This window comes from Coccinella septempunctata, chromosome 7 (assembly GCF_907165205.1).
Source record: "Coccinella septempunctata chromosome 7, icCocSept1.1, whole genome shotgun sequence".
NCBI lineage: Eukaryota > Metazoa > Arthropoda > Insecta > Coleoptera > Coccinellidae > Coccinella > Coccinella septempunctata.
In genome coordinates, this window is record NC_058195.1 from 6103312 (window position 1) to 6131238 (window position 27927).

Below are 27927 nucleotides of genomic sequence, written 5' to 3' on the forward strand. Positions count from 1 at the left end.
ATTTAATAATTTAACTAGATGTTAGCGCTATGGTTACCTTATTTCAACGAGAGTTAGCATTTAGAAGAGTATAAGGATCATTTGAATTTTTTTGATTCGAATCTAGTCAGGATTAGTTGTTGATATTCTTCATTTTCGTCCACATCACTTATTTTAGATACTGATAGTGAAATTCATTCAAGATGTTATAATTGAAGTGTCGAAATATGTGATTTTGCTAATAAATGTGAATAAGAAATCCAGACTATTGAATAATGATCCCTTTAATACCCTCATAACTGATAAAATGGAAATATCGAATCGATCGAAATAGATTTCTTAAATAAATAATCAATAAATATATAAAATATTCATGATGCTACCACAATATTGAATAGATAGTTGGGATGAGCTAAAAATGACGATAACACATATCCTACAGGTGTGGAACATCTCAAAAAACAGGTAACTGCTAAACATAACATATCGTAATGGTATTGTTATGCATTTTTCTTCGAGATTTCGAAGGTTACAATGACCATAAACCTATTGTACTCGATGTTTAGTGCTTCTCGATCTAGGAATGAATGAATCATTGAAATATTGTGACATGCTTGTGAGAATTTTAACGTGCTGATAAATCTTATAGCTGTGGGTGCATAGGAATAACTTATTTTGTGAGTAAAAATTTCATTTTGATATCAGAATAAAAAAATTTCCTCAAATATTCTTTGGCAAAAGATTTATTTTTAATGAAATCTTTCATCAGTACAATCTTGGCAAAATTTCGAAGGAAATTTATTATTAATTATCAGATTTTAAACAGTAATAGCAGGTAAAAACCTGCATATATTGCGAATGAAAATTGATTTCAATTTTTCTATAAATTATACAGAAAAATTTTGGCCCCGAAATAGTTTCGAACCTGAACTAGTGAATAATATTACCTTAATACTAATTTGAAAACAGTTTCCCTATAAAAAAATTTTCCTGCGAAACCATTTCACTTTTTCACTTTTAGACCTGACAGTAGTAGTTTTTAGTAGTTTTTTTATTTTTCTCTTTAACATTCAACCCCTAATATCATTCAATTTTTATATAGCATTTTCGTCAAATATGGATACTTACTGGAAATAAAAAATATTAAAATGTTGCTAATCATGCACTGTATAGAAAATCTCATGTATAGTAAATCATCTATTCAATCCAAAATTATTCATTTCATTAATTATTAGCAAAATTCAATTAAGATTGAGGAAATACCTTTTGTAGTAGTGTAACTGAAAACAAAGTAACAAATTCTTTAAACATAAATTGCCTAACTGCGCTTAGAAATAACATATAAGTTTTTGAATGAATAAACGACCAGAGTGAATCACAGAAATTTGCAATAAAATAATTACCAAGTGAAAAATGCTGGTTTTCCAAGGTTGGGATATGTTCATGAATAATGAATTTTCTATATTGACAGTATGTACATGAAAATGATTTATTTATGGAGTATCCTAAAAGGATTTAATGATTCTTGCGTAATTTTTATAGCGAAAAATCATGTAATTCAGAAAAAAATATTGAAATTTCAACTTTCAGAGCGGACTTTGTTCGTTATTCTGAATAATAAAACACATAGGTACTTAAAAGCGAAACGAAAACGTTGATTACACAGGGTTGGGATGAAGGATGGCACCAGGTAAATATCTTCGAAATGGAAAAGACAGTGGCGTAGCTACGTAGTGGAATTATGAATACTCATCCAGTGGCTATTCCAGTAGTGATTTTGGATCGTTGATATCAACGATCAAACGTAGTTTTCTTCCTGTCAAATATAAAAAACAAAAATATTTTTATTGGCTCCTTAAGAAAAAAAAAATTGAAGGATGAAGGACATGAATTAGGTACATAGCTTTTAATGCTTTACGCTTATGGTATTCGTTATTAACAATTATAGTTGTCACACTCTAATTGAGGTTGATATAATAACTCCAATTTTTCATAATTTGTTATTGTTACATCTCTATTTGATGTACCTACGTTAAACACACAAATTACACTAATGGTTAATTAGCTATCTCGCAGCTGATTCTTGAAACCAGCTTGGTGAAATACAAGGAACCATAAATTGAGTTTTTTTTAATGAGGCTCTCCGAATTCGCATCAAAGGACCTTATTACAAGTAATGAACTGTCGGATCGAGCTAATCCATCCTATGTGTACCCACCTAGTGGTCTTAAATTTCTCGATAACTCTCTGATAGTTCCTCCACGTGCTTGTTTGACCACTACCTTTGCAGGTGTGTCCACAGTAGGTTCATTCTGTAACATTGCATGAGTCTGGATTGGTTTTCAGTACCTAGAAATCGTTCGTGGTTCAGTTTCGAAGAATGTGAATTGTTTTGTAAATTTTCAAAAGTAAGTGATTTTGTGAGAAATATGCTGTGTAATTTTCCCAACAATATACAGGGTGCTATAGAAATCTTACGATAGAGCGTTCATTTAGCATTTAGAGATTGAAAAGTAAAAGGCTGTTCAAGGATTTGAGCATTGTAAGTGGTGGGGAAAAGGTTCAAGACGGTCAAGGGTCCAATTTTTTTTATTACAATTTAACTACGAAATCTCAGTTTCAATACTTGCTTGTGTGAAGAATCTTATCAAAAATTTCAGTTGAAAAGATGGGGTCTAAAATTTTGAAATGGTTTCATCAAAAACCTATATTCATATCGAATATAATCCAGAATATAATAAAAATGGCAATATCCATTCCTAGAAAGGATAATATTACAGGTACTTTCCAGTGTTACTCGGAAAACCTACATCTTGTATGTTGTAGAAACTAGAGTGCACAATAAATGGTCTATACAGGGCTGGGATGAAGTTTGAAATAAAGAAAATAATGTTTAATTCGAGAAAGAGATCACAAAAAAGCTTGAAGTTATCAATTCGTAAATACATACTGATTTTAGTGGAAATTTGGAAAACGAGAAATCATTTTATTGTTCGCTACAGAACTTCAATGATGGTTCAGTGTTATTTCTTGTTATAGAAGTTCCCTCTTAATCATTTGCAATGCTTTGCAATCTCATCGTTCTCCTGGTTTTAGGAGAATTTTTTCCACCCCATTTGCATTAAAACGTTATAATCATTGCATGAAGGCAACATTCTACACCTAGTCTTTATGATACAATGTTGTATCTAATGTTTTAGTAACCAGTCAACATGATTTGATTCAGGATGCAAATCATTGAAAATATTACACACTTCCTCATGAATAATAACACGATCACCATAACCGATCATCTTTTTTATTTTAACACTACCTTTTCACTTCCATGAACTATTTACATCATTCATTTCATTGCTGTCAATTAGTTTGGCAATACTAGATAATCGATATTACTCGTTTATTTCTTTCAACATGATATAAATACAAACTGTTATCTGAAACACGTGTTTACCTTATTTTTCTCATTAGTTTAAATCAAATAAATTCACCTATTCTTCAAATATGCAGTGATTTATTTCTCTTTTTTTCCATAGAACTTTGCACGAAATATAAATGAAAAATCTTTTTGAATTTCATAAATATAGTATCTCCTTTTATAGAGTGCAAACAAAATTTTACTCCCTTTCAATAGGGAAAAATTTCTGGAAATATTCACTCTCTAAGAGTTAAGTTGCTGTCATCCAGATTAAAGGATCGATATCTAGTTGTTACCTTCCATAGTTAATCCGAAGAAAGAAATAGTTGAATGCCTAATCAACCAATTAAGGCAATTGTCCATAACATTTATTTTATTGATTTCAGTACTCTCTTGGCCATTCATAGTGCTTAGTGCTTAGAATGACCATAACATCTTTGAACGTAGTAGATGGAAGTGTTGGACGAAGGAGATTGTAAGTATGGAAAAAGTGAAAATGGTTTCTTCATGAGTATTGTAGAATTGTCTTGATCAAACTACTTCTGTCATATGGAGCGATGTGATATAGATCGAATGAATAAAAATCATCATTTTCCATATAGTAGTGCCATACTGATTTCCATCGATAACACTAATAACTGTGTATCTATTCGAATTGAAGGGTAATTTGATCAATGCTTGAATATACATGAAACTTTTGAATTTCTGAATATAACAATTGAGACTTATTGAATTGGCATATAATCATTATAATTGAATCAAGAATGATATTCCGAGTTCATAAATTGGATTATTGATTGTAAATCAATCTCCACCAATCAAGCAATGATTCCATGATCAAGCTTTGTGGTTCCGAGCCTCAACAGGTTATAAATCATTTCATATACAGGATGTATAGCAGTGTTTTTTGAAAATTTTCGTACAAAAAAAGTTGTGAGAAAAAATATCTTAGAGAATTTATTAGTTCACCCTTTTCTGAGCATACTTCAGGGTTGACTTCATTGATAAATGATGATTAACCAAGGTTATTAGTGACTTCAGCTATACAGGGAGAATAAAATTTTTTTGTTCACCTTCGGAGGGGTGTAACTTTTCCGGAGGGAAGATTTTCAAAAAATTCTATACCAAATACCCACCTTAATTTTCACCAAAGAATCACCCCTCAAATTTTTTCGGTGTTATTCAGATACACCCTGTATAACCTATAACAAATGGAAGGAAATACTCCAAAAAATTAACCAATGTCTGAAATAATTTGAAATTTCTGTTCTGCACCTACACTATCAAGATTTTTTCTAGTGTTGCAAAAGAGTCATCAATATTTCGTACTGCTCCATCCCAGATAACGCAATTTTTATCATTATAAAACCATTTTATGCCAAACCAACAAATGCACAATAATAATCGATTTTTAATGCTTGTTTCAATCGATTTTTATCGGCAAATTCCATCACACTTCTCTCTAACATGGAGTGAATTATGTAGTAGAAAACACAATAGAACAGTTTAACATAATTCCTATAGCTCCTCATCTTCTAGGCAGAATAATCAACTAGTGCGAAAATCAGCTAGCACACTAATTTCGCGATTTGTCTAATTATAACTCATTTTGTTTGGGCATTCCGACGTTAAGTTTTCATTGGAAAATTATAGACCACGTTGAACAGACATCCTGAAAAATTCCAGACTCATGATGATGTTGGATATCTATAATTATTTGTACGATGTGTCATAATGATTAGGCTCGAATAGAAAAATTCTAGTTTGTTTAGCGACTTACCATTGATACGTGGTATGGTAATGAAGCAAAGCGATGGTGCTGCTTTAAATTGAATAGAACCATTAGCAGTGGGTGTACCTTCAAGCTCAGACTATAATAGTCATGTCAACTTGTTGTGCAAGAGGTAAAAGTGGTGCAACCGGTGGTAGTATACCGGGTGAGACAGAGCCAATGGTCAGGAACAGAAACAGGTGAAATTTAAAGAATTTTATGTAGATTTAGGATTTAGAATCACTAGGTGATGCTATAAGTAACTAAGGGACTAAAAGTGGTGTTTTTAAGATGAGATCGATATGGGTAGTTCTCGCAATAATATTTCATTGAAATATTCGACATGGTCTTTCTTTATACCAAGTAGAAAATAAAATTATCCACTATACAAGGTGAGTCTTTGAGTGGTACAAATATTTCAACAGTAGAGGTCAAAAGAAACAATTTTTCCCTTAGAATTCTTTGCGAATTGGCTCGATTTACAAGATACAGGCTGTTGAGAAACCATAGAAAATGTTATTTTTAGTTCTATCTCACATGCAAACGGTTTTATGGAATGAAATGAATTTCTGAATTAAGTTCTTCATTTATTCGATGAATCTTTTTCGAACACAAGCTATCACCCACGTCTAACAGTTTTCTCGTTATGACCATTATGTACCATAAAATACTCTTGAAAGTATACAGGCTGACAATTTGCAAACTTGCCAGTCCAACTATGTCAGAACAAGGATGATTTCAAGGAAAATACCGGAACAGGTCAATTTCTATTCGTAGGGGGATATTTTTTGAGCCGTATTGTAAGCCGAAATCTTCTCAAACCTAGGAGTAGAAGTTATCACCCCTAAATTCTAAATAAGGAATAGGGGGTGAGCTATACCTCAATTGAAAGATCACTTGACCCTCTACATGAATACTATGGTTTGCAAATTTTCATTGAGTCCTTGAAGTAGTTACAAGGGCTGACAATTTGAAAACTTGCCTGGCCAATTATGTCTCGACAAGGATGTTTCCAGTCAATTTTTATTTGGAGGGGGACATGTTTCTAGCAGAATTATAAGCCACAATATCTCCTCAATATTAGGTCTAGGGGTTGTCACCCCTTAAATCTCAATAGGGAATAGAAGGTGAGCTATACCTCAATTGGAAGAAAATAGTATTATGTAGAGGGACATATTGTCTTCCAATTGAGGTTTAGCTCACCCTTTATTCCCTATGGAGAATTTAGGGTGATAGCCAATACACCTAGGTTTGAGGAGATTTCGGCTTACAATTTTGCTCAAAATATGTCGCCTTCCCTTTAAAAATTGACCTGTTCCGGCACTTCCTTTGAAAGCATCTCTGTTGAGACATAATTGGCCTGGCAAGTTTTCAAATTGTCATCTCCTGTAACTACTTCAAGGAATCAATAAAAATTTGCAAACCATAGTAAACATGTGGAAGGTCAAGTGATCTTTCAATTGAGGTATAGCTCACCCCCTATTCCCCATTGAGAATTTAGGGGTGATAGCCCCTACACCTAGGGTTGAGAAGTTCACAGATATGTTTGAATTGTTTGCTACGCCTGAAGACTGATTTTCTTGGAAACGTTTGGGTTTGGAGCATAATACAAGAGTATCTTTTTGATGACAATAAGCATCACAAGGTTTCAGAGAATATGAGGTTGTCTGCCGCAAATTTTGTCGGCTACAGCCATATTTTCAGCATCAATAGAATTGGTGTAGAGTTAAAAAGGATACTACACATCCTCGTATTCACTCTAACGATGATCTATTGTTAAATTTCATTGAGTAGCCCTTAATGAGTGCGATAAGCTGCAGCATTCATTTATCTTCTCTTGGTGGAAATTCCTTTAGTTAACCACTCTCCCCTGTATATCCCTATGAGGATTTCCCAGGGCTTTTCCGTTGCCTCCACCAATTTTCCGTACCGCCTGCGCAAAATCGACAATGCGGCATCGATTCAATAGACACCACGTTACCGCGTGCTATGGAGTTTTCCAGCTTTCCTCGTTAAGATGAAAATTCCCTTCGAAAATGGTTGACATGAAATGTTTCTTCACGCCCCCGTCAGTATCTAGTGCGCTGAAGAGGAGAAAATGCAAGATCATAAAGAGTTTCGCGAGAAGAAAATCAGCGCAAAATTTCGATGAGGTTCAACAGTCTCTCCTGGAGAATAATACAGAGTGAGTATGAAAACAACATTGTTTGTTGAGTTGAGGAGCATTGAATTCAACGTTGGAGTGTTATCTCGATGTGAGAAAAGACGATTTATTGTTATCTCAGTTTTTCCAAGCGTGAAAACCTTGATAAGACAGGAAAACTGAATGTACTGCGAAATAATCACGTTTGTGGTGAATAGACTGAATCCAAGTATTCCATAAAATTCGACCCATGTTCCACACATATACATATACTTCATTCACTTTTATTTTAGCAGTCGGTTGGCCATGGAAATTTGACACATTTCACTCTGTATAGTACGAAAATGTGGGGTTATGAAGCTTGTCAAAACATTTTTGGGTTTTAAATCAAGGCTATGTTGCCCGTTCTACGTAAAAGTTTCTGTTATTACGTAGTTTATCACAATGTCGAATCTCTTCGGAAAATATGTGACGAACATAATTGAAGTTTATACAAACTGATTGAAGGCATACCAAATCCAGTTATTTGCATGGAAAATACAAGAGATAGGTATAATATCATAATATGCACTAGCTTGAGGAGAGTTAATGTTCGTTATCTTCTTTGGCTAACATCATTTGTAGATTTCAAAAATATTAACCCGAAGATGAAATGCATATGATGCAGTGGTTGGGAATGGATATCTCCCGAAGGAATTAACAGATAATTACAAGAATGTTAAATTCTTCAACAAAAATCATCTTGCATTAATATAAGTAAAAGGAATTTAAGTTAAGATGAACTTCACCTTTGAACATAAATTTGAAAAATTTCACATGAATAAGCAATTAACAGGACAACTGGCGCGTATTTGTGGCTATTCATCTTGATACATTGATACAATTATAATAATTAGGTATTTATTGGTACCTTAAGACATTTACAATGTATAGGACAAATCAAATGAAAAATAGAAAAATCCATCTTATGAAACTTATTCTCCGATGACATTTATCGAAAATCCTATAGTAAACTTTTCGCATTAATTCACTCAAACATAAAATTCTCAAATGCCACCACTTTTTTGGGTCTCCCAATAGAAGGAAATTCTACGTCATCCTCTTCATTCACAATCTCTCTGATTGTGGAAATATTGAGCTGAAATATAAGTCGTTCAGATTCAGATGAAACATTATATAAATTCTCTTACATTGAATATGTTCGCTACCGTCTGACGTATTGTGGATTTTAGAATATCAGGGTATAACTATTTGAATGAGCGGACCTGAATTCTAGCACTTTCTGAAACCCTGTCTCTTTTTTCAATCACTTTCGGCATTTTCGTAATAAAAATTGATATTAGTTGTGGCAACGGCGTTATGACATTAACGACATTTCATGAGTGCCAACCTAACTTCGTTCTAGTTACAAAAACTTGAGAAAATTATTTCATGGCCAACCGACTGCTAAAATAAATTTGAATGAAGTATAGGTACACATCATGTTCTAGGTTGTTGTGAGTAAATGTAGATAACAAATGCAAAAGCTAAAGTGAAATATTAATTTCACACTTCTACATTAAACATGATGGATGAAAATATCATTTTCTTCGGCATTATTTTCACGACATTTCATCTCATGAGACAGTTATTGTTAATGTTGACAAGATGCTAATATTGTGACCCTATTTCAACCCATTTTTTTGTCGATTGTAAGAGGGTTCAAAGAAGAAGACGATTGTGATGACCATTGTGCAAAGATTTGTCAGTTGGTATCGAAATGAGCCATTTCATAAGACCGTTCAAGTTACACTAAATAATGAGTAAAATTCGGCAAACTTATCTTTCCATTTCCATTCCCACGTCAAAAAACGAATGGACCAATATCCTGAACGAAACCATATGTTTAACTCAGTCATCAAGCGATAAGGTTCTTCCATTGCTTGGCAATAATTCAGAAAACAAATTATCTAGGGTCGTATTAGGATCCATTTCAGTTATCATTTCAATCAATGTTTTTTCAACTTTGTCATTTTGAAAGTTTTGTATAGGTGATTTTTGGTCAAACACATTGTTTTGACCAGTTCTACCTTCTGTTAAAAAAAAACTTCACCTTTAAATACACCCCGTATACGTACAAGGTGAGTCTTTGACTCATACAAATATTTTAACAGCAGATTCTTGAGGTTAAAAGCATTACTTTGTTCTATCAGCATTTTTTCCGAATATGCTAGGTTTAAAAGATACAGGCAGTTGAAAAACCATGAAAAAATGTTACTTTTAATTCTATCTCACGAATGGTTTTATCGAATGAAAGGAATTTCGGAATATAGTTCTTCATTTATTCGATTAATGTTTTTCGAACACAAGATATTACCCACGTCTTCCAGTTTTCAAATTATGACCATTACGTACCCATAAAAATACCCAAAACTCAAAGAATTCAACTCTTAAAATTAAGTTTCACTCTATCTAATGAATATTTAAACGTTTTGTAAAATAAAAGTATTCTGCATATTTGCATATGATGAACACAACTCTTTTCAAAGGGCCACAGATCTCAAGTATCACAGATTTAGCTAGTTATTCTGAAGGTAATTTTTAAGCTCATTATGAAAACTTAAAAGGGCTATATCTTTTTATTAGGACCGAATCGGTAAAAATGGTATAGGAAAAAAGTGTTTCTTTCGATCTCAAGAATCTACTGCTAAAATATTTGTACGATTCAAAGACACATTCTGTATATATTTTTTTACACCCTTGCTTATACACTAAGTCTGGAAGTAAAACAAAATTGACAGAAGGTTTACAAACATTTAGTATAGGATATTCCTTCTCGATTGAAGTAGAGAGGATGAGATTTTCATCCAAAATTGCCCTCAATTTATTGAGGAAAACCTATGAACCACAGAGACCGATAAAAATTTCTATTTGGAACATCAATCTGATAATTTGACTCCTTCTTATCCCGAAACTATTCCTGGGATTGAATGTACGCGATTATTTTAACTTTATCATTTTTTTACTACGAATTTGGGGGTTTTATCGTGTTCTTTCGATAACTTTGACGCCGCACGAGTTTCAGTCCACGTTTGTTGCTCGTAGTTTCACGTGTGAAGGCGTTTTATTGTATCTGTTACGATTCACGAATGGAAGATTCATTTTCAACGAAGAGAAGTGGTATTTTCGCTCCTCCAAGGTCAGTTCCTATAATTTCATCAAATAAAATATATTGAGAAGGACATCAATATCTTTTTATTGAAAGAATTTTCTCCTAATACCTATTTTCGAGGACCTAGGACCTAACCGCTAGGTTATACCAGTTCTAGAGAAATAAGGAAGTAAATCCATGATACTTGCTTAGGAAATGATAGTTATACTTTTGAAAATGTTGAAAATTCACACCCTAGATCAATTTCCCAATTTTACATTGATTATTTTCAGTGTAATCTTGAATTTGTAGCCCAGTTTCTGTGTGATTGCAAAAGTTCGAAATTAAACAAACGTAAATATTGTTATACAGTTATTCCTGATATAAAACTCTGGTTAAATATCAAAATATTTTACAAAAAACTACAAAAGACTTCCTATGATAGTTCATGACTAGCTCACATTACTGGAACGACAATTCCTTCGGAATTGTTGTTTCCATTAATATTTCATCAAAATATTTGCCTCTGCATCGCCTTAGAAAAGAAAAGAAAAAAAAGAACGACAAAAGTGTTGTAGAAAAGACAAAGCCTATCTACTCTCAAGGTCAAACCATATTATTTTCCCACATTGATGGAATCAGGTACTCATATTTAGTTTTTTTTTTTCATTCAGGCCCAGAGTAAGGACAGCATACATTGTTATCGGAATTGCTGTGGTCATAGTGGTGGTGCTAGCGATTATTTACTCCTTTGGGGTTTTCAAGAAGACCAAAGATGCCAGAACTGAATTGTCACCTCCTAATCCACGAAAATCGCTGCCACCATCAGCCAGCAAGCTTCACACATTCACAAAGGCAGCTGTTTGTGCAGACGGACCACCGTGTGCAGAAATTGGAAAGTAAGTAAGAAAAACTAGCATAGATCTTCTTTATGCCAACTTTAACTACATGCCTACATGGTTATGAACACTGGAAATTGGACTATAAACGATCTAAAATCAAAGTTAATCATAGAGAACGTGCTACCATCGGAGCAGAGTCGCGAAAGAGGAGTTTCACTCGTATTAGAGCTCATCAGTGTCGATCGCATAACAGTGAGGCGGAACTATGACTTTGTTTATCTGAAATGACCCAAATCTCAATGATTAAAATCGGTAGTTACTAGTTACGCAAGGATCATTATTGAAAGCTCACGAAACAAAATTTCATAGATTTATATAGTAGTTGCTAAACGAAACCTGGACTGAAGTGAAAAAATTTCGATATATAATTTCCAGAACAAATTATGTACGATAGAAATTCAAATTATGATAAACCTACACATTTCTGAATAATCAAATATTGAGGAACCAATATTCATGGTGGAAGCACTGACAATGAACTCAAAAGTTTCTGCACACGTTCTGTCTTGTGAGACTGATAACTACTGTTCAAATACGCAATAGAAATAATCATATCAGAAATAAGTAACACACCAGACAAGTATCACATGGAAACAGTTGAAAAAAATCTGGTGTTTTTCATCACACTTATCAACAAAATTCGATAATATTGAAGACTCGGCGAATCAGGTGTTTATCATGACGATTTCCTCATTTTGACCCAAAACTTCGCAAGCTGGATTTTTCAGTATGATGTTGAAGCCATGCCGAATGCTGATTAAAAATCAGAAGGCCCAGTTTGATATGGCAAGGTCAAATTCCCTTATAGAAAACTACATTTCGAACCAATGTGTGATATCCTCCGAGAATCAACTATAAAAATAGCTGAGAAAAATACCTTTGTATAATTCTATCAGTTCGTTCAAACGTATTTACGATATCTGCAATTAAAAAGTTTTCCTCTAATCCCTTTAAACCAACATTGAAGAGAAGAAAATAGTAAATGGGTCATGGGTTCATTTTACCTCGAACAATGGTAAACAGTTTGAAAGCGATAGTGTGTTTTATAGACGCTTTATGGCAATAAATATTTCGAATTGGAATTGATAACCCTAGCGATTAATTTCTTTCAACTGATTAGGTCGAATGTTTTATTTTATTGCAAATGGAAAATGGATTCAATAAAAGGAGAGTTAAGTAGCAATAACAGTGGAATTTGACTGTAAGGAAATATTCATTGCTCATATCGCTAGAGGATAATTTATAAATTTATCGAATAAGACAACTGTTAGTTATTGAATGAATATTTATTAGGTATACAATATTGAACAGCAACTCAAAAAAGTAATTCCTCAAAATTTTATCGATTTACAGAGACTGAGTCTTTGACTCGTACAAATATTTTAACAGTAGATTCTTGAGGTCAGAAGAAACATGGTATAAAAAAAAAGTGTTTCTTTTGACTTCAAGAATCTACTGATACTAATACAAGATAATTTGAGACAACTATAAAAAATAACGCCATTTATCCGACTATCAGCAGAACTAGAGAAAATTATCACCTCGGGAAAAAAATTGAAACAGTAAAAGATCTAAATACATACGTGTAATGTTCGATAAAGGGGTTCACAGAGTGGTCTACGATTGCCATAAAATATATCTGTAAATATATTAATATTCTTACAAAGTGTACTCAAGGCAGACTCATGATAATCAAATATTCCAAGTTCATTTCCCCAATAAAACTGTTCATTCGATCGGCACGAGAGAACCCATTGAAATTTCATTGACTTGAGCTCCGGTAAGTTCTAGAACATTCGAGATATGGCCGAATATGGCCTGAATAGGCCGCTCAAAATGGTTCCAAAATATTCAACCGGAAAGCAGGTCCATCAATAACCGATGTGGAGTGGTAAACAAACGAAAGGAGTCTAATTTGATAGGGAAATCATCAGACAGTTGCTATCAAACCTGAAATTTTCAGCAAACGCGCATTTTGTTCCCGTTATCGAGTTGGCGTTGGAGCCACGGTATAAATACGACATCGAACAAGGCGCAGATTCAGTGTTTACAGAGAAACCGAAGCAATAAGAAGCGAAGAGTGCTGTGCATTGTTTTAGAATCGTTTATTATCAAGAGAATTCCAGTGAACTGTCAAGATGTCTGAAAGTCATTTCGACGAATACGAACACTACAATTTCGCCTACGATAAAGAGATATTTTGCGGTAACAGCGGTAAGCAGAGATCAAAGAAAGAAGCTGCAGTCCATACCAACCATTTCGACCCCAGTGGACATTCCAGAAAGATCCTCACCAAGCTGGTCAATACCGAGCACAACAAGAAGTACGTCAAGCAGTAGGACCTAGTGGTTTTCGAGTTAAAAAGGACTTAAGACGTTTCGAAAGCGAGTCAAGGACTGTGATATGATACATGCCCATTGTCGGAATACAGGCCTCAACATCAAGGTCATCGCACCATCAGTTTAATATGGTGGGTCTAAACAAAGACTGTTAAAATTATCAATTTTATTGGGTATTTTTCCTCGATCTTTTTAGATTGTTACTTTACGCTTTTAATCTGTTCAATACAGAATATGATTGATTAATTGAATAATAAATTAAGTATGTGATAAGTTGTTGTTTTATTTATTCTGCAGAGGTTGTTGCCTTCAAAGGCAGGGAAGGTGAATGTTTATTTGCATTCATGGCTCAAGGTTATTTTTGTCGCTAAACAAACTGCGTCATTTGTTGACACTGTGATAATCCATTGAAGTGGCATGGAATTGAGTGTCCTGTTTACTGATTAATTTCACTTTCCTAATCTACCAACGATATATATTTGGTTTTAAAACATACAAGACTAATAATGAGACTTATTATTGAATTGTTTGTAAAGATCCCGAATTTTTACCATGGAAACAATGGGGAATTGAAACATTGAAATGATACGTAGTCGTGGAATAATTTTCAGCCCAACAACAAATTGTTGCATTTCAATTGAATAGATTGAAAGATATTGCATTGAATTTTTATCTATATATATATTACTGGAAAGCTTTTTGCATTGGTGGCTTTCCTCATCAGAAGCCATTTTACTTATACAGGATGAGTTGACAGTCGACATCGATCGATAACCCTTAAAAAATTTGAAAAATGATTCAACATGATGAAACACGATACCTGCCACCCTACTTTTTCAAATTAGGATAATCAATAGGTATTCTTAATCTACAGGAAATTCTGATTTTGAAACACCAAACTTGTCAACATTTATTGATGTTTTTGAAGTAGAAATTCCATGATTATAAATATCTTGAAAACCGTTTTTCTTTTTAAATTAATTCTTTTGGATCAACTTATATGGTACCTATTACCAATCTTTTAAGAGATTTTGTGTAGCTTTCTGGCTTAGTGTATATATTTATAAAAAATATTCAATTTGTTGTCAGAAATAACACTTCCTTGACAAGGAAGATTTAATGAGGTGTTTGAGTTATCCTCAAATAGAGTCTATAAATAGTGTAGATTTCATTTAAGAGGAAGTAATTATGTGAAGGCTCATCTTTGAACGAAAATAGCTGATTAGCTAAAAATAGGAGGTTAACCTGCTGGATCTAACAATATTATATATGGAGATTGAGTAAGATTCCTGATACAAAGGTGTGGACTAATATAACAACAGCTGTCACTGCGTTGTACTTCAGAACTCTTTATTATCAAAAAAATGTATAGAAGAAGAACAATCTGGATTCAAAATAAGTCATATATGTCAATTCAGCTGAATTTTTTTTCGTTTTTAGCCATCCACAGTAATCTACGAAAAAAATGGAATTTTAGGAATGATTGTTTTAACTAATTTTCTAATCTGCTATTGAATCGAAACTCTGTGAATTGAAGACAGTTTCCGTTTTTTTCATGCTGAATTTATTGCTGTTATTCTTCCTTCTAAGATGTAGAGACTATATGGTAGCTTGAATATGCTGATAGAACAAAAGGGAGGTTATCATAAATTTGCTAATAACTGCAATTTTCCGATAAAATATACTTTTGTTTTCGTGAATAGCCGAAAAATATCAATGATTATGAAATATATTCAACTCTTGCCAATTTATTTCGCGAGTTTAGTGTTTTGCTGAATATATTTGCATATTCAATTTCCTCCTCTGACCTATGATGAAACTGCTGAATACATGTTCGATGCCTTGCATTTTTTCATAAACAATAATATTTTGGTTGATAAGACCGAACCTTCCATCACACGATAATTTAGATATTGTTTTGTTTATAGCGCTATATTCGTAGTGGATTGTTAGTACTTTCTGAAATTTTGAAATATTCTTTTATTTTTTCTTTATTCAGCTTATTTTTCAATTCTATGCTGGAATTTGTGGAAACAAATATCCAAAGTACCATGCACAAGTAATGTGCATGGAGTGTTTTTAAATGATAATTTCGTAATTTCCATACCCGTGAAGGTTATTGAAGAATTATTGGGAATTTGATAGGTTTATGTAACGTGCAAAAAAATAAAAACACTCAAAATAATCCGATATTCGAAAAAAAAAAAACCCAATTTCTTTTTCAATTCAATTTGATCCAAATTAAATTTCAATTTTCCAGAAATATCCTCAATGATGGAGGCAGTGCAATAGACGCTACCATAGCCACCATGATATGCAATGGCATCTACACGATGCAAAGCATGGGTATAGGGGGTGGATTCCTGATGACCATATACAGCAAAAAGGAGAACAAAACCTACACGTTGAATGCTAGAGAAAGGGCACCTCTAAAAGCAGATCCAGAAATGTTCAGATCCAGTCCGAATATTTCAAAGCATGGTGAGTGTAGTCACTGTGATGGACAGTCACTATTTGGAAAAGAACAGATGGTACACAGTTAGTGCAAGAAGTTAAATGCGTAATTTGGCACAGGACTTCGTGGTTCGCGTATTGATTACTGTAAATTCAAATTTACTTGGGAAATCTTTAATTTTTTCGAATGAAAATCACTCAAAACACCAATTGTTTCAGGTCCACTCTCCATTGGCGTCCCAGGAGAGCTGATGGGTTATTATGAAGCTCACAAACGTTTCGGTCGTCTTCCTTTCTCAAAAATTGTTCAGCCTTCTATACTTTTATGTGAAAAAGGCTACGAAATGAGCAAACACCAAGAAATGTCATTACAATTGAACGATATAACGAACGACACTAATTTGAGGTAATTAATCAAATTTCAAGATACTCTTACTTAGAAATTTTAAAACAAATATTCATTTATCACGTTGATTTTCAGGCAGTGGTTCATGACAAAAGACGGGCAATACAAGAAGGCAGGGGACAAAGTGGTGCCCAAAAAATTATGTGAAACATTGAAAATATTAGCTGAAAGAGGACCCTTAGATTTCTACAAAGGAACGCTTGCGCAGCAAGTAGCCGAAGATATTCAGAATATTGGTGGAATTCTCACCAAAGAAGATTTATCTTCATACACGTAATTTTCATTAAAGTTAAATAACAATTATGATAATAATGATGGGAGTGCCTTGTAGGGCTGAGTGGATGGAGCCAGTTAGTATTCCACTAAGAGATGGCGATACTTTCTACTCTATTAGACCCCCTGGTTCTGGTGTTCTACTGGGTTTTATACTGAGTATATTGAATAACTATAATTTCACGGCAAAAGACATAGAAACTGATGATAATAAGATTCTCACATATCATCGCATTATAGAGGCGCTGAAGTATGCATACGCCAAAAGGACTGAACTTGCTGATATGGAATTCGTCAACATAAGTTCTGTAAGTAGATAATTTTCTGACACTTCTTGGTGTCTTCTTCAATACCGCGTATGATACAAGAGCTAGTTTATGCAGGATATTATTCCTGGTTTTCAACTTCAGACCCAAATTTTGCAAATGCGCTTTGAAATTCAACGGGGAATACAGCTTAACTTCTTGATATTTTGGATTGAAGTTATGTTCTACAAAAGAATTACCAAAAACTGCGCTCGATTTTCTATGTTTTTGATGATTATTCAAGTGAGAAAACAAAATCTTCTTGGGCTAGGACGCAAACGCCACTCGAAAAAGTCATTCCTCAAAATTTCTGAATCTGTACGAGGATATATTGAAAAATTCTCAGCCTACTATGGAACCAAACAATATTTCAATGTCAAAATATTTTATTACTCAACATATTCTCCTCTTTATCGGATACATTTATTACAGCGAACCTGCAACGTCTCTAGACCTTTTAAAAAAAATGTTTCTTCTTGCTCTGCAAACCAGACCTCCACAGCTTTGATTACCTCCTCGTTGGAAGAAAATTTACGACCTTTTAAATTTTTTCAATTTCGGTGGACATTTTCTTTCTTTTAATTTATTGCGTAACTCTGGTTTACTTTTTCGACCTCAATCTTCACACTGACACTTCTAGTGAGTTATTGTTCGTTGCTATGGTAACGCAATATTTTATTTATGCATGCAACAGATCTAGGCTAAATAGATATCAATACATCCTCGTATATCGATTATTTTCTATACATGTAAAATGACGAAATGCGAGGGCAATATCATCGGCTTGGATAAATTCCTCAGAAGAAGTAGTAGAGATATCACACAGATATAAATTGCAAAGATAATAATCGAAATATGTGATAACTGATGTTTATATTCATAATATTCATTATAGTTTCGATCTTATTGAATATATTTTTAGCTTATGAACAACCTCACTAGCACAGAATACGCCAAAATTATTCATCACAAAATTAGCGATAGCAGCACCAACAACGATCCCAAGTATTATGGTGGAGTGACTTACAACAAAGAAGAACATGGAACAGCCCATATCTCGGTTATATCAGCAGAAGGAGACGCAGTATCAGTCACAAGTTCTGTGAACATTTAGTGAGTAATAATCGATCAGAGAAAAGTACAGAAGAATATCACATATTTGTGCTGTCCTTGACATGCTTTCACTTCCTTTTCATTTCAGTTTTGGTTGCGGATATACATCCAACAGAACGGGAATTCTTCTCAACAGCGTTATGGATGATTTTTCATTCCCATTCTTCAAGAACTATTTCGGCTTACCAGGTTCTCCCAACAACGGTTTACAACCAGGAAAAAGACCATTCTCATCCATGAGTCCCTCCATCGTGGTGGACAGGAACAACGATGTGAAACTGGTAATTGGGGCATCAGGAGGGAGCAAAATAACCAGTTCTGTTGCTGAAGTGAGTATCGAAAACAGTAAAGGGGGTGACTAACATGTAGAAAGCCCAGATTAATCTTCTGATCTGAATGGAAGCAGCCTTTTTGCCATCGTCGGGACAACTAAATGGAGAACATTCCACCGAATAAGAGCAGATGCTGAGGTCAAATGAGACCGAAACCACGGTCAGCATCGGCTCGACGATGGCAAATTGGCTAGTTCAATTCAGATGGTAGCACTTGTTGATATTCATATCAGAGGGTAGTATTATGCATCTGAATTAACTTTTATTATTGCTCTTCATGACTTCTTTTTTATAGGTGATAATAAGGACTTTATGGTTCGGAGAGAATTTGAAAGAAGCTGTTGATGCACCAAGATTCTATCACCAACTCTACCCAATGGTTGTTCAGTATGATTACGGAATAACACAAGTAAGTTTCACGATCAAACAGATTTTTTCATGGAGATGGACGTTGACAACGTGCTGTTTAAGGGAATAAAGTAGTGAAAAAGTATAGGTCTGTATGTAAATATTTAATGGCAATTTCTTTTCGCAGCAAATTATCGAAGGACTTGAGAAGATCGGTCACAAAACGGAGAGAATGTCAAGTGCCACTTCTATTATATGCGCCCTTTTGAAAACAGCACAGCAAATTGTTGCCAATGCTGATTACAGAAAAGGAGGAGAAGTGTTTGGCTTGAACTGAATCCGAAACGTGAAATGATAGCGGAAGGAACACCAAAGACTCGAATGGAGTTGACTTTGTATTAAAGAAGTATTTAAAAAAGTTGTCGATATCCTCCTACTCAAACTCACATTTGTTCATTGCATGCTTTACCATCTCTTCGTAATTTTTTTAGAGTTACATCTATTCTCCCAATCATTGCGAAGAGCTCAATATTAACAGAATGCTTGTAAAGCTTCGAATCTCCAGTTCAGTATTCATTGAATATTTTATTTTTATTTAACATTAACTACTTATATTCTTCGAAAAAATTCATCGATGATAAGATTGTTGTTTTATTGTAAATATATTTATACTATTTTATTACTGTTGGTATGTAAAATATTTTCTTTCTATAATAAAGCGATTTTTGAATTACCTCTTCTATTTTACTGCACGGTGGTGTTAGAATCTCGACAGAAATTGACAAGGTGTCAATTTTCACTTTTTTCCTCTTTTATATGGACGTCAAGTTAATGTCTGATGGCATATGTATCTTGTCCTTATAGCATGGTGAAGTTTTTGGGGGAATCTGATCTTACGGATTCGTTAGCCAGCCAGAACCATGACTTTGTCTTAGCGGACAATGGAGTCGAAACTCATCTTCAAAGATTACCGGTTTGGAGGTCGGAGAAGAAGCCGCGGTAGTGGTGACGATTCTCCGCTGTTTTCTGCTCCCGATGGGTTTGCACGCCCATCAAAAATCGTACTTCCAGCGGGGAGAGTACAGGAAGGGGAAAAGGCACGGTGGTTCACCATTCTGGATTCTGCTCCCAACGTGTTTGCACGCCAACCAAGAATATTGCTTGGTTGCGCACCAGCTAGTACTGATTACAATAGGGAGAGAAGGGTCAGGACGGGGTGGGTTGAATCCCCTTTTGATTGGCAGTCTACCAAACTAGGCAGATAAATAGTTTTAGATTTGCCTTAATATTCACAAGAGGGCTGTGGTTCAAAGTACCTAGAAATTTTATATTTCATACTATTATTTATATTTTCTCTTCAAGTAAATAAGCTTTGTCTGCAGTTCTAAGGCATTTATCTGAAAGCAACCATAGAACATCTATCAACAGAAATAACGTTCAAAAAAATATTATAACTTTATTACCACCTGAACGTAAAAAATGATTTTTAACCAACAAATACATATTATCTTCACTTAGTCGAAAATTTTTGGTTTTTAAAGTTTCAGACTTTCAACAAAATATGTCAAATTCACAAAAATTGTTGGTATTTGTTATAAGAATTCGGTCGGAGTTGAATCAGTCGCAAATTTATTTCCCCAGCGGAGACATTCCTCAAGAAAAATTTCTGAAAACGTGTTGACAATAAGTAGATACTTCCATCTCTATTACTCCATCTGATTTCTGCAGGAAACTGAAGAAGTTTAGGACTGAAAGCAGCCAAGCTGAAATAAAGCAAAATTATACATCTATATGTTAGTTTACCACAGAGAATAGTCGATACACGTTACGTTTTATAGTTTCTGAGATGCATCGACTTTGGGACAGACTGTACTTTTGATCAGGGTAATGTACGACATCAAATTAACTCACGTTTGTTTGTTGCTAATGGGATTCCATGTTGCAAGAGAGGTTTCAGTGAGGGGACTGAAATAAAGAGTGTCATCTCGTTCATCAACTGTCAAACCGAGACCCTGTGATGCCTTCTTTCCTACAACTTCAATGGGTAATGCTTCATTTTCGGCTGGTGGTCCTTTTGTTAGGGCAGAAGTTCGAATACTGTAGATTCTGCAGTAGTAAGACCAATGACAGTGAGAATTAGGTGAATGGATCAAGTTAAAATTATTCACCTATCAGTTGCTAATGGTTGGAAGTATAAGGTAGCAAGTTTGGGCGAGAATGCCAGTCCTACAACTCCATCCATCAGTGTGAACGTTTCTCCTTGTATGGTGTAATCGGAGAAATCAGGGTCTGGATACATTGTTGGATGAATCAGTCGCCATGCTGTATCTTGGGCAGAATTATATACAACGATACCTAGAACAAGCATGGGATCAGAAAAGTGACTATTGGCTGGGACGCTAGTGAAGAAAATCTTATATGGTTTGGAGAGAGACTCAGCCGCTTAGGTGGCGCTGTAGTCGAGTCAAATGTTTATGTCTTCAACAGCTTTAATTCATTCCATTTAAGTGAAAATTCATTGATTTCATAACTGTTCCATAGCAGGACAACGTCTGTGGAGTTGACTAGTGTGATGTAAAATTCAAACATAGATGTATTTACCAGGAGAAGCAGTATCGGAAATGTAGACGAACGCCTTGTCACAAGCACCCTGCAAGCTCTCGTCTATCACCAGATTTGTCAGCAGAGAATTAGGTCTCAGGACTTGCCTTGGAAAGACAACAGTGCGAACAACACGGTCGGTGCGTAGATCAAAAATCATGATTTTAGGTGGACACACTGGTCTAAAGTCTTCCAAGGACGTCATCACACCAGAATCCAAGACCTTAAAGAACAGAATCATCAGTATATCTTCATATAAGTAACCTGGATAGTTTCCAAAGAAATTTCAACTACTGGTAGATTCGGGTGACTTGGGACAGTCCTGTAACTTAGGACAATTACCCCCCTTGCAGATTTCTTTGTTTCTTACCATTTATGAGTGAAGGGACAAGTTATAAGATTGTGTAGCGTCTTTTCGGTTAGTTTAACAATTAATTCATGTTGAGTTTGCCGTGACCAGAGCGTTTGAATTGACAGGAAAAATTAAAGAATTCAGGAGAGTAAAAACGCGTACTTTTGGCCCTTATAATTTCTAGTGTCCTGTACATGTATTTCACTTTGTGGATGTGTAATTTTTTGCTGAATACGTGGGATATTGGGATATTAGATATGTCATGAAACAAGGTTGTTTACAAATCAAACGGCAACACGGATCTCCTTCATTTATTTTGTTGTTTCATAGGGTGACTTGGGACAATGCCGAATAGATACAAGCGGCGCATTGGCAGCAGGAAATATGCCGATTTTTCGCAGGATATTATTATTTACGTTATTTCCACAAAGAAATCACCAAAGAATGAAAAAAATCAAAGTTTCTTCGTTTTGTTTAGTTTTTTTACATTTGAGTTGCAATATATTTACTTTCGCTGTAATAGGGGTTTATCATTTAATTTGCTTACCGAATTTCAACTATATAATCACAAATTCTAATTTTTCAAAACTATACGCCGTCCCAAGTCGGCTTATTTCATTTGAGAGTTGAGGAATCATTGAATTTTAACTTGTGTCCCAAGCGTCCCAACTCGGTGAGTGACTTAGGACAAGTATATTTCATTTTTTCGAATTTATATCCGAATTATGAGGCAGGGTATATATCCTAGTCAATAGTCTGAGTCATTAAGCATATTTGAACCTCTTTCTCACATGAAAATAGGTCACCGGTTTTGAAATATAACAAGTTGAATTTCAGAATCGTCCCAAGTCACCCGAATTTTTCGGAAACTGCCAAAATTGGAACCAATTTCATTGAAGCACATTAATTCCCTCAAAGCTCTTGACAGGAGACACTCACCCAAAGTCTATCGCAGGAATCTTGTCTGATCCTGTAGACAGAGACAAGTTCTGAACAGCTACTAACATTACCAGTACCAGCAGAATGAAAAGACCAATCCGGATAAGCCTGCAATATAGGACTTGAACCAGGAGGAGTATTGCGTGGAATTGTTGCAAGTGTTGCTGGAACTCCGGACCTTAGACGTGGCATAGCCAAAAAATATCGATCACGGGTTATCTCTAACCCAGTGAACACTGTATTTTCGGGTCTGAAATCAAGAAATAAATATTGTATTAGACTTACTTGGCTTTCTGTCAATGATTATTATTCTTCACAATAATCAGAATCTCAAATTTAACAGCACACCCTGTACAGGCAATCAAACAATGACTTTGAAGGTATAGAATTATAAAATTGAAAATGGCGTAAAATTTAGTAAACTTGATATTAATGAAATTATGTGTATGAAAGCCTCCGAAGTTTGAATACACAATTGTTAGAAAGAAACGATCCATTTACATATTAACTACTCACCTGAATGTACCTAATCCTCTATAATTATAAGGAAGGTTGAAATCAAGGAAATTCCATTGATTCACAATATTCAAATCCAGGGCATGGGTACTAAGTACAAGTGTCATTAAGACCATTAATTTTTCCATCATGGTATCTGAAAAAGATCGTGAATTTACACAGAGAGACAGATACTGGCTACGCTACGAAGTGACTCGAGTACTTCTGATCTCCTATTGCACCTCCTTTGCTATATCTTTTTGTACTAGTATCGGCTTACTAGACCTTAAAGGACAAAACAAGAGGTGAAAATGAGGGGTAACAGAACGATTTCTGGAAGTCAGGATGGTTCCGAGCGAAGGAGGGTGAACCCCAAGTTCTCAAGACCGTGAAACAGTGATTTTACTGTGACGAAGCACAAGTGTCATCTTTGTGACGAAGCACAAGTGTCATCTTTGTGACGAAGCACAAGTGTCATCTATGCGACGAAGCACAAGTGTCATCTTTGTGACGAAACACAAGTGTCACTCATGTGACGAGGCACAAGTGTTCATGTCACTTTCACACAAATATATTCTGTAAACTCTTTCTCAGAATATTTTCCAAACTGTAACAATATTTCGGAGTTTCAAACCAGGACGCGGTGAAAAGTAATATCAAGGTTTGGGCGATATCAAACACAAAGAAAAGTGAATGTTGTCTATTGTAAGGTAAAAGAACATTCCGTTTACGCAATAATGTTCCACCATCATTCAACTGCTGAAAAAAATACTCGATAATGTTCTCAGACAAATAACCGTCGTACTCTAGTTGGTGTGGAAACCGTTTGATTAGTACCCTGATTGGTGAGAAATCACGATATATCATTGCTTCAGACCTATCCATCAAATATGTATGAGGTTTTGAACACGAAACTTGTGCCAAAAACGCTATCAACCTATTCAATCTATTTAAAGATTCAATCTTGAGCAAGACCATCATCATATGGATGTTTTATTCAACTGCTTTGGAGATTATGATATACATTTTTTTCTTCGCCTTCTGTAGGCCTGTTCGATTACTGCTGGTAGGAACGCTGAAAAGAATAAGCCAAACAGATAGGCAGCGCTACATGAACAAACGAAAGCGATCAAAACAAACGGAACACTTATAAAAAATATACGCTATGCTAATGACATTGCCATTGTTGCAGATAAACTGGATAATTTGCAAGAATTTCTCCATAATGTAGACGGTTCTTTGGCTAGTTAAGTTGAAATGTTTTTTTGCAGGATATATGGTCAATACAGCTCTGGGCTAGAACTTGTGCATTCATTAGTCATGATTGACATAGTGTATGCACATAAATTTGCAGCGGCCTATAGATAGGTTGTCAAGGTGTCATTTCATTAAAAATAGTTCTCTCTAAAAATCTACACTCAATCAAAGTTATTTTTTGTGAGCATAATCGATCTAGCACAATAATTAGCTGAATAATTATAGGTTCCTTGTGCAAGGTTTATTACACAAGTAGGTAAACGGTCTTTTTGCATTTTGGCCTGCGTAACTATAAGAGTGATCTTCTAAAGTTAGATTTTTAAGATACTATAACAACCTAAGTAGATTGTACGACATTTCTTTGAATTCATATAGACAGGAATCTACGCTGGTCGGCTCATACTGATGTTTCATGTAAAAAACTAATATTTCTTTAACACTAGGTTCATTATGCAATCATGCAAACCAACATTTGTATCCAACGAAATATCACCACTGCCTTGTATCCATATCTTCCCATCTTCATGAATTCCCAAAAGATGAAATCAATTAAAAGTTCCTCAAGACCGAACGGTTGTGCCGAAATGAATGAAATTCTCAGATTTATTACTAGATGAGTTGCTCTTTTAGAATATGTATCACATTTAGATCTGCGATAATTTTCCTGGAAGAAAAACTACTCGCAATTTGACCATCGAAAAATTCCCAAAAAGGTGGGGTCAGTTGAAACTTCCTCAAGACCGAGCGGTTGTGCGGAAATGGATGAAATTCTCAGATTTTTCACTAGAAGAGTTGATCTTTCAGAATATGTATCACTTTTAGATGTGCGATAATTTTCCTGGAAGAAAAACTACTCGCAAGTTGACCATCGAAAAATTCCCAAAAAGGTGGGGTCAGTTGAAACTTCCTCAAGACCGAGCGGTTGTGCGGAAATGAATGAAATTCTCAGATTTTTTACTAGAGGAGTTGATCTTTCAGAATATGTATCACATTTTGATCTGCGATAATTTTCCTGGAAGAAAAACTACTCGCAAGTTGACCATCGAAAAATTCCCAAAAAGATGGTGTCAGTTGAAACTTCCTCAAGACCGAACGGTTGTGCCGAAATGGATGAAATTCTCAGATTTTTTACTAGAAGAGTTGCTCTTTCAGAATATGTATCACATTTAGACGTGCGATAATTTTTCTGGAAGAAAAACTACTCGCAAGTTGACCATCGAAAAATCCCCAAAAAGATGGGGTCAGTTGAAACTTCCTCAAGACCGAACGGTTGTGCCGAAATGGATGAAATTCTCAGATTTTTTACTAGAAGAGTTGCTCTTTCAGAATATGTATCACATATAGACGTGCGATAATTTTTCTGGAAGAAAAACTACTCGCAAGTTGCCCATCGAAAAATCCCCAAAAAGATGGGGTCAGTTGAAACTTCCTCAAGACCGAACGGTTGTGCCGAAATGGATAAAATTCTCAGATTTTGTACTAGAAGAATTGCTTTTTCAGAATATGTATCACATTTAGACCTGCGATAATTTTCCTGGAAGAAAAACTACTCGCAAGTTGACCATCTAAAAATTCCCAAAAAGATGGGGTCAGTTGAAACCTCCTCAAGACCAAACGGTTGTGCCGAAATGAATGAAATTCTCAGATTTATTACTAGAAGAGGTGCTCTTTTTGAATATCCATCACATTCAGAACTGCGATAATTTTCCTTGGAAGAAAAACGACTCGAAACTTTACCTTCGAAATTCGATGTAAATTTTCTCTGATCATCGATCGTCACATAGGTGACACTTATGCGACGGACACAGATGACACTTTTGCTTCGTCTCACAAGTGGCACTTGTGAGTCGTAGGGCACAGATGACACTTGTGCATCGTCCCATAAGTGACACTTATGAGTTGTTTCATAGGCGACTCTTGTGATTCAACTCATGTTCGATGGTTTGCCTCCGATGGCAAATGGAAATATGATATTAAGAAATACCAAACAGGAAAAAATCCATTTTTTGGTTATTCTGAGGTCGTTTAAGTGAACAAAAGCGACAACTGCAGTTTAATTCGGCCCTTCGTGATAAAACATAGGCATTTTTTCTTTCATCGTTGAGGTTTCAAAGGAGAAAATGAGCAAGGGTGGAGTTGAATTTTGACTTGTTGAAAATACAATGATAATAATAAATTTCGCTTGAAAAGAATTACTGTTTATTTAACAGTTAACATTTTTGTTGCAGAAAAAATTAAAAATCGTTCTCTGCGTTTTCTTCCATGAATCTGCGGTGTCCTTGAAAATTGGTGAATGGAAACTTACGAGTTCTCTTGAATTATATTAACTCACTTCTGATTCATACTTAATTTTCCGATCAACCACATAATGCTAACAATTTTTTCTAGCAATTGTGTTTGGCCCTGGATCAAACGAATCTAAAGGTATTTAACATGACTCAGCTTCTGCTTTTTCAGTAAAAAAATAATACTCACCCCAAAAAATGTTCTTGAATGTAACCACTGTCGCACAAAAAGATCCGGCAATTCTTAGAACACTAGAGGCGTGTTCGCGATCAATCAGAACCTTTCGATTTGAAATATCCGTTTAATGTTTCACTTATCTGAATATACATGTAATTCAGTATCTAAGTGCTTTCTCTACCCCCTCTTGGGGAACGACCTCGAAGGTTGTCACGGTGCGTGACACACCCGCGAAACTAATCCTATTCCGTACACCTAGCATTTGATATATGCACTGATAAAAAAACACCTCTTTTCTCTTTTCGTACGCGAGATGAATTGAACCTAGCGAACCAGATGTGGAAGATTCAAAATGAATCTGAAATCATGCAGTCGTTCTTCTTAAGCTCAACAAAAATTAGACGAAGAAGAACTTTAGGTTCATTTTCAGTATGAAATGATGAGAAGATCCTTCCTCATCAAAATTATTGATGTGAAAGTATTCAGTTTATTTGTATTGTAACATACGAATCTTCTGAATACGCCACTGTGCTACAGTCTCTTCGAGCCGCTGAAAAACATTGCGTTCAACGCGGAAAAGTCTAGAAGCCCTCAGCTTTTCCGGAACATTCTCCAACAGGGAAGTATCGATATGAAAGATATGCGTGGTGGTTTCCGGGGCAGCTTTTTCTGAATTAAGTTGAGTAGGTAAGGTTTTCGTGTAACATTCATTTCTATATCATGAAAAGATGACGAATAATATCGATTTTTTCTAGATAAGTCGTTGATTTCAGGCTTTTATGGATGAGAACTGAAAATCAGATGAAGATTCGTATCAGCTCTCATTTTTCATCGAAAAAAATTTCGCAAATAACCATTAATTCGAATCTTTTTCTGATTTTCTTGTGCAAATTCTTCAAAAATGTTTGTT

At 34.9% G+C, this 27927-nt stretch overlaps 3 protein-coding genes and 1 long non-coding RNA gene across 9 annotated transcripts; 2 read left to right on the forward strand and 2 right to left on the reverse strand.

Annotated features, from left to right (window-relative positions):
• Nucleotides 1–494: 494 nt before the first annotated feature.
• Nucleotides 495–19643, forward strand: LOC123316651 (glutathione hydrolase 1 proenzyme-like). 6 transcript variants are annotated; one of them, XM_044902838.1, is made up of 11 exons: nucleotides 495–656; nucleotides 3781–3869; nucleotides 11113–11337; nucleotides 15940–16160; nucleotides 16353–16539; nucleotides 16615–16812; nucleotides 16871–17120; nucleotides 18040–18230; nucleotides 18319–18559; nucleotides 18858–18971; nucleotides 19098–19643. In XM_044902838.1, exons 2-11 carry the CDS (start codon nucleotides 3817–3819, stop codon nucleotides 19245–19247), a joined length of 1830 nt encoding a protein of 609 aa, XP_044758773.1. In that variant the 5' UTR covers nucleotides 495–656; nucleotides 3781–3816; the 3' UTR covers nucleotides 19248–19643. The 6 variants fall into 6 exon arrangements, with proteins under 6 accessions (XP_044758773.1, XP_044758771.1, XP_044758774.1 ...); XM_044902836.1 differs by lacking the exon at nucleotides 495–656 and adding an exon at nucleotides 2245–2387; XM_044902839.1 differs by lacking the exon at nucleotides 495–656 and adding an exon at nucleotides 2473–2521.
• Nucleotides 1871–3772, reverse strand: LOC123316654. Its single transcript, XR_006538094.1, has 2 exons — nucleotides 3293–3772; nucleotides 1871–2328 (listed from the first exon to the last, which is right to left on the reverse strand). It is a non-coding gene; the product is annotated as an uncharacterized LOC123316654 (long non-coding RNA).
• On the forward strand, nucleotides 13369–13952 carry LOC123316652 (nuclear protein 1). The gene has a single exon (XM_044902841.1). It carries the CDS (start codon nucleotides 13479–13481, stop codon nucleotides 13677–13679), a length of 201 nt encoding a protein of 66 aa, XP_044758776.1. The 5' UTR covers nucleotides 13369–13478; the 3' UTR covers nucleotides 13680–13952.
• A 788-nt stretch (nucleotides 19644–20431) lies between the features above and the next one.
• LOC123316906 (major royal jelly protein 1-like) lies at nucleotides 20432–27214 on the reverse strand. The gene is made up of 7 exons (XM_044903181.1): nucleotides 27030–27214; nucleotides 23319–23454; nucleotides 22803–23052; nucleotides 21512–21734; nucleotides 21079–21265; nucleotides 20822–21016; nucleotides 20432–20673 (listed from the first exon to the last, which is right to left on the reverse strand). Exons 2-7 carry the CDS (start codon nucleotides 23447–23449, stop codon nucleotides 20481–20483), a joined length of 1179 nt encoding a protein of 392 aa, XP_044759116.1. The 5' UTR covers nucleotides 23450–23454; nucleotides 27030–27214; the 3' UTR covers nucleotides 20432–20480.
• Nucleotides 27215–27927: the final 713 nt, after the last annotated feature.